Source organism: Dromaius novaehollandiae, chromosome 12 (assembly GCF_036370855.1).
Source record: "Dromaius novaehollandiae isolate bDroNov1 chromosome 12, bDroNov1.hap1, whole genome shotgun sequence".
Taxonomy (NCBI): domain Eukaryota; kingdom Metazoa; phylum Chordata; class Aves; order Casuariiformes; family Dromaiidae; genus Dromaius; species Dromaius novaehollandiae.
The window spans coordinates 4,710,242-4,721,502 of NC_088109.1; the positions used below are offsets into that span (position 1 = coordinate 4,710,242).

General features: G+C 59.7%; 2 protein-coding genes across 3 annotated transcripts in view; one reads left to right on the plus strand and one right to left on the minus strand.

Annotated features, from left to right (window-relative positions):
- The window catches only part of TWF2 (twinfilin actin binding protein 2), a 42,725-nt gene extending 42,048 nt beyond the window's left edge, over positions 1–677 (minus strand). The window contains exon 1 of one of the 2 annotated variants that reach the window (XM_064518711.1): positions 537–677. In XM_064518711.1, the coding sequence (XP_064374781.1) occupies positions 537–561 (25 nt within the window). In that variant the 5' untranslated portion in view covers positions 562–677. The remainder of the gene's footprint in view (positions 1–536) is intronic. The other variant, XM_064518713.1, reaches the window with a different exon arrangement.
- Positions 678–2,921: 2,244 nt separating this feature from the next.
- Positions 2,922–10,962, plus strand: PPM1M (protein phosphatase, Mg2+/Mn2+ dependent 1M). Its single transcript, XM_064518714.1, has 10 exons — positions 2,922–3,235; positions 4,480–4,603; positions 5,338–5,592; positions 6,264–6,376; positions 6,711–6,795; positions 7,200–7,318; positions 7,829–7,892; positions 8,890–8,997; positions 9,510–9,658; positions 9,937–10,962. Exons 1-10 carry the CDS (start codon positions 3,009–3,011, stop codon positions 10,082–10,084), a joined length of 1,392 nt encoding a protein of 463 aa, XP_064374784.1. The 5' UTR covers positions 2,922–3,008; the 3' UTR covers positions 10,085–10,962.
- The last annotated feature ends 299 nt before the right edge of the window (positions 10,963–11,261 follow it).

Sequence of the window (11,261 nt, forward strand, 5' to 3'; positions counted from 1 at the left end):
CGACCCACGGGGCACCGCAGGCTGTCGGACACATCCCGGGCCTCCGCGGAGCCTCGCGCTCCCCAGCCCGCCAGGGAAAGCCAGTGCCTGGCCCGGCCTCAGGGCACTTCCCCCCCCCCCCCCCCAAACACCGGCTCGCTGCAGGGCACCGGCCGCGTTCGAGCGCGTTCAGGGCAGCGGCGGCTCCCGCAGCCAAAGCGGCCGGGGAGGCCCCGGCGGAGGGCAGCCCGCCGCCCCCGCGAGGCTCCGCAGGGCGGCAGGGGGCTCGGCCCGGCGTCCAGGCGGCCGGCGGAGCCCCCGGGCACGGCGCGTCCCCGCAGCGCCACGGCTTCGCCCTCGGCACCGGCCCGGACAAAGGGCGCAGCGAAGCCGCGACGGCGCCTCCGGCTGCCCCGGCCCCTTCCCGCGCCGCTGCCCCGGCGCGGCCGCTCCCGCAGAGCCCCGCAGCGCCGCCAGCGAGGCGGGCAGGCGGCCCCCCGGCCCGGCCCCTCCGCCGGCGGGCAGGGCAGGGCAGGGCAGAGCGGCGCCGCGCTCACCGTGGATGCCGGTCTGGTGAGTCATGGCTCCGCTCCGCTCGGCGCCGCGCCGCTCCTCGCGTCCCGGGCAGGAAACGGCTCCGCAGCCGGCGCCGCCCGCTTCCGGGGCCCGCTCGGGCGGGGCCTGCCGCCGCCCCGCCCCGTCCCGCCCCGCCCCGCCCCGAGGGGCTGCGCCGCGGCGCCCCCTGGCGGAGCCGCGCGGGGCTGCGGGCCGCGGCCGCCGCTTCCGGGCCGCCCGGTGGGGCCAGGCGGGGACGCGAGGCGCCACGTCGGCGCGGCCGAGGCCCGGCGCCCGCCCACACCGCCGGCCCCGCGGGGGCGTCGGGGCACCGTGCTGGGCTCCGGCACAGGGCAGCACGCGCCCCACGTCCCGGGCGCGCCCCGAAACCCTGCCGGGGGCTCGTGGGAGCAGAGCAGGGCCCCAGCCTCCGCGCCCCCCCCCCCGAGATGACCCTCGCTGAGGTTACGCCCGAGCAGGCCGCGGGCCGTCCGCGCTGCAGCCCCGCGAGCTGGCGGAGCCCTGTTGGGACATGGAGTCCATTCACGCCGACCGGGCCCCCTCGCAGGGAGAGCGAAAGCTCCCGCCACCCAAACAGCTCCTGCCACCGGGGATCCCATAACAAGGCCAGAAATAGAAGTGGGTTTCGACCACAGCGGCCTCTCGATGTGTTTGCACGAGGTAGTGGACTGAGAGGTGTCCAGCTGGCGTCCGTCCCCCCGCCCGGTGAACGCACGGAAGCGGATGCCCGAGCGGCAGCAGCTGAGACGCCGCTCGGGGGAGGGTGGCGAGGGGCACAGCCGAGCTGCACGGCGCTCGAGCAAAGCCACCGACTCCGCTGTGGCACCCAGCAACCTCCTTCTCTTGCACACGTTGGCGACAGGCAGGTCTGAAAACCCCGAACAGCCTCGTCTGTCGCTGTAGGACCTCTCGCCTTGGAGAACCTGCTCTGCAGGCAGGACGCGGTCCCCGCGCGGAGGCAGTGCCTGTGGGGGCTCACACCGCCCCACGCCATCCGGCACGGGCACCTTCCAGCTCCCGCCCGCGCAGCGCAGGCTCCCGCCTCCCCTTCAGCACTGCTGAAGCGGAGCAAGAGGGGTTTCCACCGGCGTCGCCTCGCTGCCTCAGGCGGAAGAAGGTTTGGCACGGCTACCCGCGCACACGCCTTGCCCGCAGCCCCCTCCCTCAGCACCGCCCTCGGTCCTGCTGGAGGCACCGACGTCGCAGCACGGCAAGTTCACGCCTGTGCCTGCGCAGTCGCTCGCGTGCCCCTGCGAACCCCGAGGGTGTACGGGGCAGCCGGGCAGCACGTCCCAGGAGCTCTTCTGGGGTGGCAGCAGTCACCCCGCTCCTCAGCCCGAGGACAACGCCGTGCTTGGCGGCACAGCCATCAGCCGGCGGTCATCGCTGAGGCTGCTCTCACGCCCGCGGCCCCGCAGGACCAAGGCCGTTGGCACTGAGCATTCAGCAAAACAGCGGGGTGAGGTGTCCCGTTGCCTGCGCAGCCCTCCTCGCAGCCGCTTCCCCATCTGCACCTGGGCCATTGCACGTTATCTCGGCGTAGGGGAAAAATAACCAGCACGCACCCAGCACACCTGGCGGCACCCGCCTGCAGAGCGTTTTGGTTCAGCGGCGCCCTGTCTTTTCTGCTGTTGACTCACTTTGGACCCTGAAAACAGCTTCTGTTTTTGCCAGTGGTGACTTTCATTTCCCGCCGCAGCACAAGGCGGGCAGAGAGGGAGAGGCCAGGGAAGGCACTTCAAGGCCAGCAAGAACCAGGCTGCCTGTGAAGCCACTGCTGTCCGGTCCCCTCTACGCTCTGCCCTGCCGTGGTCTGCTGAGAGGCGCTGCGGCGGGGGCTCTGGGGTTACCACGCGCCTCTCCAGCTTTGCAGAGCCTTCGTGCGTCCTTCACACCTACTTCTAGGTGCAAGGTGACTGTGGCTCCCACCTCCCCCTCCGCTTCCCTCGCCACGGCTTTCGCTTCTGGGTTTTGGTAAGCTTTTCTGCAGAACCCCCGCGGGCTCCTGCGGCACGCAGCGGGTCGCCCCTTCGGCGGCCCAGGCCCAGCCCCGGGAGCGAGCCGCGGCGGTGCTGAAACAGTACCCGAGAAGCAGCATGAGACAGCGGGGCCTGAAACCGATCCGGCACGGAGGAGCCTGCAACCCGAGAGCGGCACACGAAGCCGCTCGCCCCGGGGAGATGCGACGTGCTGACCTGCCCCGGACGGGGCTCTAAGAAAACCGGCTGCCAGCCGGGCCCAGCTCAGCGCACCGGCTGCCCTGCCGCGTCGGGGGACCGGGAACCCCCGAGCCTTTCACCGGGCCGGGGCCGCGGCAGGACGGCCCCAAACACGGGGGCCGCCCCGGAGGCAGCCGGCTGGCGCCGGGCACCGCTGCGGTGACGGGGCCCTGCCGGGGCGGGGCCGGGCGGGAGGCGGAGGCCGGTGCAGGCCGCGCCGGCCGCGCTGCGCCCATGTCCGCCGAGTGGCTGCGGCGGCTGCGGCAGGGCGGCTCCGCCGAGCGGCCCGGCGGCGGCGGCGAGCGGCGGCAGCGCCCGGCGCCCCCCGCGCTGCGCTACCGCCGGCCCAGGTTCCTGCGCGGCGGCGGCGGCGGCGGCGGCGAGGAGAGGCCGCGGGGCGGGCGGGCCGTGCGGGGCAGCGCGCCCGAGTGGCCGCTGCCCTGGGGCGCCGGCTACGCGGAGTGAGTGCGGCGGGGCCGGGGGGGCCGGGGGGGCCGGGTGCGCAGGGCTGGGGGCAGCCGGGGAGGGGGCGGCGGGCGGGGAGCGGCTCCCCCCGGCGCGGCCCCTCGCTCGGCCCTGCCGCCGCCTCCCGCGCAAGGAGCGCGGGCGCCCGGCCCGCGGCCCCCCCGGGCCCCGAAGCTCTTCTCCCCCGCGTCCCCGCTGCGCCCGGGCGGGGGCCTGGGAGCGCGCGGTTCTGCTTCCAGCCGTGGGAGGCTGCAGACGTCCAGGCAGGAGCCTGGAGATGAGCGGAGTGCTTTCTTGGGGCCAGCAGCAGCGCGGGCTGTCCCCTTGCTCCTGGCAAAGGGAAGGGAAAGCTCAGACTTTCAGAAATCTGAGTTTGCTTTATAAAAGGGCAGAGATCAGCCAGGGCACGAACCCCCCGGGGAACAAGAGCCAGCTGACACAGCCCGCCGCAGAGCAGGCACGGGGATGGTGAGGTGGAGGAGCATTAATCATCTAGGATCTGAGTGAAAAAAAATAGGGTAGTGGCCCAGCACCTGTTCCTCCCATGTTCTCCGGGCTGGGCCAGGAGGGAGAGGCTATGCGAAGGGCTCTTGGGAACGTGAAAGTGAAGAGCTGGCTGGATAGCTTATACTTTGCAAGGCTGTCCGAGCTATGTGCCTTTGCCACCACCAAAGCCTAGAAACTTGTCCTGAAATCAGTGAGCCAGGAGCTGCCCCTTGGTCCCAGCAGCCCAGGGAAGCCGCTGCTGCCCAGCGGGGCCCAGGGCGGTCGTGGCGGGACCACATCACGGCCCCGTGGCTCTGGGGTTACAACACGCGGAGAGATGAGCTGTGCCACGGAGGCAGACTTCCAACCTGGGAGAAGCACAACCAAGGCTGGAAGGAAGAACAGTGACAACAGTTTTGCAATTCACTGTGTCACCATGGAAACAGCACTGCCCAGCTCCTGCCACGGCTGCTGACAAGGGGTGCCTGAGGCCAGGGTGCTCCAAACCACTCTTGCCCCATAATTCCCGGTGTCCCTGGCCAAGCTTTTCCCAGCTGTGCACAAAGGACTTGTTGTTTAGGTTCCTGTCAAAGAGATCCTTGAGGGATCAGCACGTGCAGGGGTGAAAGGAAGGAGCTAAGGATCCCTCCCAGGTCCACCGGTTTGCTGTGGCTGTGTAACATAGCTCCCAACAGCTGGCTGGGAGCAGGCAAGGTTCAGTATGTTATCTTACCTGGAGCGTTTGCACCCACAGGGTTATCAATGCCGACAAGTCAGAATTCAATGAGGACCAGGCGGCGTGCTGTCAAATCTCCATCCGGAGGAGAAAGCCAGGCCTGGAGGAGGACGAGGAATGGCTGATCCTGTGCTCCACGCAGGTACGTAGGCTGCCGGCTGGCTGCCCTATCCCTGCTGCTGATCCGTATCTGAGGCCCCAGCTATGGGAAATGTGGGGCTGCCCCATCAGTCCTGCACACCCAGCAGGGCACAGGCTGAAACCCTTACTTAGATGTGTTTTGGGGGCCTGTGTACCCTGTGACTGGCCAGCAAAGGCCCAGCTCTGCCTGTATACATATTGGTCAGATTATTGCTTGTGTTCTGCTCCCTCTATCTTTTTCTTTGCTCAGCTGCCACCGCTCTTTTCCTGGCTCATTTTCCTGGCCCTGGCCCTTTTGCTCTCCTTGTTCTGCTTTCAAGGGCCTGTATACATTAGTTACCGTTACTCAGAGACGGCAGCATACACCAGGCGCACCAGTGGCTCTCACCTTATGGAGACTGGGAACAGCTCTGCCTCTTCAGTGAGCAGAGGCGGCCCATCTTCCCTAAAACGCAGAGGAGGGAAGGTCTGGGCGATGCATTCAGCTGTGGTTGTGAATCCAGCAGCTCAGATGATGATGCACTTGCAGGTCTGGGAGAGCAGCAAATGGGTGTCACATCAGTTTGTGCTGTGCAGGGGATTAACCGGTTGCAGGCAGGGACAGTGGGGGTGGAAGAGCCAGACACAGCGGAGTCCTGGCTATTCTGCTGTCTACATGGCCTCACTCCAAGCCCCCTGTTTGTTCCCCCTGTCTGAAGCTCCTCTTCACCATTTTGTCCCTCTTCCCCACTGCAGTATTTGACTGGTTCCTACTGGGCACTGTTTGATGGCCACGGTGGCCCGGAAGCTGCCATCATTGCCTCCGACTACTTGCACTACTGCATCAAGCAGAAGCTGGAGGAGGTCGCGGGGGGCATTGCAGAGGCGCATCCCCCCATGCATCTGAGCGGACGCTGCGTTTGCGACAGCGACCCCCAGTTTGTGCAGGAGAAGCAGATCCACGCGGAAGACATGGTGGTGGGAGCCCTGGAGAACGCCTTCCAGGAATGCGTGAGTTCCCCCTCCGGGCACCGTCCCCCCTGCCGCCCCTCTCGCTGCCCGGGGGGGCACGGCCTCTCCTGCTGGGATGTGACACAGGAGCTTTCAGCCTGCCGCGCCAGCAGCTGCTGCTTGTGCAGGTGCCTCAGCCGTCAGGCTGGGCTGAGGGCGCCCAGAGCCGTTTCTGCAACTCACGGAGCAGGCTGGAACGGTTGAGCATACCGCCCTTAAAGGTGCCGAGATCCCCCTGGGTCAGATCTGCTGGGGGCCTTCTGCATCTAGGCTGTCATTTGCCAGCAACGCATGTGATAGCAGTGCAAAGATGGAGCAGAGCACGGCAGCTCTGCCTGCTGATAAGCCCTGCTCCCACTGCTGTCCAAATATCAGGGGATACGTTTCCTCAGGGCTAGACAGTGGCTGCTGCCAGACTCCCTACACAAACAGCATACCTGTTCTTTCTTTGCCTTTGAGAACTCCCCATTAGGCTTCTAAAGCAGTCCTCAGTATCCAGTCCAGTAGCAGCTTTGATGGTTGTACCAAAGCAACATTGTCTTTCTCCTTACTGGTTTCCTGGGGGGTATCTGCAGTCAGTTATTGCTCTGGATTTCTGCTAGGAGGCATGAGGCAGCTGTGGAAATCAGCACCCAGCTCACATCACTCTCCAAACTTGTTTAAACCAACAGGATGAAGTAATTGGTCAGGAGATGGAAGCTACTAACCAGACTGGAGGCTGCACAGCTCTGGCAGCCCTTTATCTCCAGGGAAAGCTGTACGTGGCTAATGCTGGGGACAGCAGGTGAGCCGCAGTAAAGGGGAAGTTGCTTGGGGGCAGGAGCTGGGAGGTAAGCAGGGTTTCCCCCACCTTAATCCCACAAAAGGTTAATGTACAGCCTTTGGGTGCTGGGGCACAGCCGCCCAGGCGCTTCCCTGATGCCTGCCACAGGACATAGTGGATGGATGGATGTGCTCACACCTCCTGTTGTCTGGCATTGCTCTGCCCTGGTTACACCAGGCCCCGCTCCTGGCTGGCCCTGGGACTAGCCTCAGCGAGAGGAGATCAGTGGAGATGGGTCTGCGGTGAGCGATACAGAGGAGGACACTGCTCAGCCCTTTGCCTCTCCCCCTTGTAGGGCAATTCTTGTTCTGAAGGACAGTATTGTGCCCATGAGTTGCGAGTTCACACCTGAGACAGAGAGGCAGCGAATCCAGCACTTGGTGAGTGACTCCTTTCACATATCAGACAATCCAGCTGTGAGCACCTCGCTAGGATAGGGTCAGGGAGAGCTCGCGGCAAGAGCACGACTTGCTTCCTTGAAGGCTGCAGTAAGCACAGTGTGGCCAGAACTTCATCTGGCACCAGCCCTGAAGGGTTGGGGGCAAGATTCAACCAACAAACAGCTTTTAGTGGTGGAGAGGCTCGCCTCCAGGAGTATCCCCAAAGCCCTTTGACACCTTGGGTCTTCAAATGTGCTTCCCAGTGCTGTTCTCAGGCTGTTCTGAGATGTTCCCATTCTGCAGAAAGGGATGCCGATTGCAAGGCAGGAGCAATATGTAGTCTTAGTGCCCATCTCCTCCAGAGCAAAGTCTGTCCATCCTCATGCCTGTGTTCCCTCCTCCAGGCCTTTCTCTTCCCCAAGCTCCTGGATGGCGAGTTCACACGCTTTGAGTTTCCACGGAGGTTGAAGGGAGATGATGTGGGCCAGAAAGTCCTGTACCGGGATTACTTCATGGAGGGCTGGTGAGTCCTTTCTGCACAAGGAGGTCTACAACAGGAGTGCCACACAGAGCAGTTTTAGCTGTTAGTAGTGATGGGGAGGAGAAGGGGCTGTGTGAATCCAGCACCGGTGAGAACAGCTGGCTTGATGGTGCAGAGCTGTGCTAGATCACGCAAATGACGCCGTGAGTGGCTACACAGGAGTAGCTCCCATGCCTGTAGGAGTTGGGCCCTCGCAGGCAGGTCAGGGAACAGCCGTAGGAGACAGCCCTTCTGGGCTCTGCAAAGTAGGGCAGGAGCAAGGAGCCCCAGTCTTGTGCAAGTACCAGTGGGGGAGGAAGGGGAGAGGGAGTTGGGCATTCAGCGAGGGGGTCATTCTTCACTGCATCTGCTTCAGCAAGTCACCTCTTCTCCCCCACACAGCTCCCTGTGAATGGGAGCGCCCCAAGAGTTGAATAACAGTTGAAGTGCTCAGGCTGAGTTGTACCCTCAAGTCAGAGAAATCCCAGATCAACACTGAATCCTCTGTTCTAGGGGATACAAGATGGTGGAGAAAGCCGACCTCAAGTACCCTCTCGTCCATGGTCACGGGAAGCAGGTAGCTTAATGTTTTACACACTGGGAAGGCAGAGGTGAGTCTCCTGGGGGTGCTCGGAGCATCCCTGTCACTCACAGCCATGCTCTGTAGCACTACCACCACACAGAGCACACGCTGCTCTGGGGCTCTCCTGCATGGGGCAGGCCACGGCTCCACCCTGCCCTGGTAACAGCAGCTCCCTTCACGACCATAGCACTGCCCATTAGCAACAGCGGAGCAAAAGGAGGATAGTGTAAACAAGGCCCCTTGGGAGGAGAGAGGTTGCTCCTAGTACCTTCTAGTGGAGCAGACCACAGCCTGGCCTTTCCTAGTGTCCCCATGTGCACCACAACTCATTTCAGCTATCATCTCCACACGCTGTCAGCAGATTTCACCACCTCCAGTGGGAACCAGTGCCTTTCCCACAAACCCTCTCCCTAGAGAAGTGGCTGAGAAAAGCAGTCCGGAGAGGGAAGGAGGCAGGGAGAAGCAAGGACTGCACACACCCAGTGAGAGCATGCTGGGGTCAGGCAGGAGTGCTGTCACCTCCTCCAGTGCTCTGACCCATATGCCACCCCCTTTGCAAAGGCTCAGTGCAGAACCACCTGTGCAAAGAGAAAGGACTGTTTCCTTCAAACCAACCTAAATTATCTCCCAAGCCACCCCAAATCAAATCCTGGTGCGCTCCAGAGCAAATGCAGCCATGCACTTCTTGAGGTCTGAAGCATTGCCCCGAGTACATGCGACCTCCACCTGGCTGAAACTCCAGAGCACACCAGGATCCAACAGCAGGAGCTGCTGCCATGAGGGACCATCCATGTGCCGGCAGTCTTGTCTCTATATTCACCTCAGGCCATGCTGATCACTTCACCTCTGTGGTCTCCAGGGGCTGTTTTAGAGTGATACTTGGAGAAAGCTCATATAGGCAACACACAGATCCGTCAGGACAAGCCACGTATCTACCTCTAAAGGTGCCACATTCTGATTTTCAATGCTGGTCTGCTTTGTTTGGAGCCAGGCTCGCTTGCTGGGGACTCTGGCTGTCTCTCGAGGGCTAGGGGATCATCAACTCAAAGTCATCGACACCAACATTGAAGTCAAACCGTTCCTGTCTTGCATTCCTAAGGTTAGTCACAGCACGCGGGAATTGCAGGTTGGTGCTGGAATTAAACATGCTGCTCCCCTTCTGTAATACCCACATTTTACAGACCCGGCAGGTCTCAGCCTTGCCCTATTTCCACCCTCATTTCTCTGTATGCTTCCCAGAGAGTCCCTACAGTTGCAGTAATCTAGAGGCACAGTGGCAGGGCAACACAAAATGGTCAAGGCACCCTGCTCTGACTTTAAGGCATCTGTCAAGGGAACACAGTCACCCCCTGCCCTCTCCTGTAACACTGCAGCAATTGAAGTTACTTCCAGCATCCTGACCACAACAGGATACACTCACATGCTGGTTGTCACTTACTTAGAAGAGTTTTGCTGCCTGTGGGTGCCCTTACACAGGGAAGCCAAAGAATTGCAGGATTGTTAAGTGCTTCCCAAAGCCAGATGCAGTAGGGGAAACATGACAACTCTTGGTAAATATCTAGAATTCTCATATGTGAGAAATCCCTCTGCTTTACTCCTGCTGCTTTCCAGGTGAATGTATTTGACTTTGCTCTGCATGACATTAAGGAAGATGATGTCCTCATCATGGCAACCGATGGCCTTTGGGATGTTCTATGCAACAAAGAGGTGGCCCATACGGTCAGGAGCTTCCTTGCAGAACACAGGACAGACCCCCACAGGTAACACCAGTCTTGCCATTGCTTCCCCTTCCAAAGAACCTGTTCTGAGCAAAACCAGCCTGAGATCACCTGGCATCTAGGTCAGCTCCAGCAGGTGAAGAGCACTCTTTTTCATGACTCAAAGGACTGACTCCTAGTCTTTCCCCATCCTAAAGTAGCAACAAAAAAGTTGGTCTCCTAAGAAGTCTACCACTTTGACAAAGCAAAGCCATACCTTAGTATTGCTCTTAAGGAACAGTGTCATGTTAAACAAAAACTCCTATCTTTTCCACCCACAGGTTTTCAGAACTGGCCAAGTGCTTGGTATGCAGAGCAAAAGGAAAAAAAACAGGCCACCGCTGGATGCTGGATGACAGCCACGAAGCATCCTACGATGACATCTCTGTATTTGTCATCCCACTGCACAACAGGGATGCGGACTGTTAGCATGGATGACAGTGCTCCCCTACTGCGGTGCTATTCAGCCTCAAAGCAAGACTGAGGGATGTCTGCTGTGCATGTACACTCTTCCAGTAAAACCACCTCATGTGGAACCTGAAAACGCACAGCCAACATTATGCACAAGAGGATCAACAAGAAAATTAACTCTTTACGAACATGCAAGAAAGGAACGGCGGGCAACAAATCATTCCTCTTACTCCCTTCTCTTTGTTGTGCTAATGAGAAATTCAAAGGTGGCCACAGAAGCTGAAGAGCACTATTTCTAAGATCTTCACAGTACAGTTAGCCTCAAATCCACATTCTAGTGACCTCTCCCCAACCTTTTAGTTTGCACAAGAGATCCAGCCAGGCTCCTCAAGAGCTGGATTTTAATCAGAATTGGACTTAGTTTTGTGAAACTGGATGCAAATGCTACAGGCATCCCTCTCATCTATTTGCTGTCACACAAGATCTACTGAAAGACTGGCTGTTACTGCTAAGACAGCATTACACATGGCCATGCCTGCCTAATGCAACCCAAAAGCTGCAGCAGTTGCCCAGAGCTCTTCCAGTGGAGAAAGGTGCTTCTTGTAGACAGCACCATTTCAAAACAGAAGATGCTTTTATCAGATGAAGCTACATATAAGTGTACAGGAAGATAGGTGCCTTGCTGTTATTTAAGAACATTTTAAGTATATGACAAGTAATGCAATGTACATACTTCTAACAAATCACAGTCCACAACACTCAGTGTTCTTCTGTTCATTCAGGTAATTTGTCATTCACAGTGAGGCTGTTTTCGTAGCAGTAGCACTGATGAGAACTCAAGCAATTAGGTAGATCAGCTCATTTACCTCCGAGTAAAATAAAACCAGTTTTTCAAATTTGTCTGGAGTGCTCCATCACAAATGCTATCCTCATTATACCAACAGGGATGGCAGTGTGCAAGACATGCCAAACTGAGTTGTGCCTTAAACTGCAAAGATCTGTTTTTCAACCTGTGCATTAGGCAGGTAAATTCAGGTCTGGACAAGGCTCCCATCTTCCCAAATCCCCATTCTTGTTTTCATTATTCATTTATACAAGCTGCAACATTACCCAGTGAAACAGACAAAACCCAGTATTTGTTGGTAAAGTGCTCCAGTTCCATAAGGATGAAAGTCCTACTATTTAAAAAACAAAT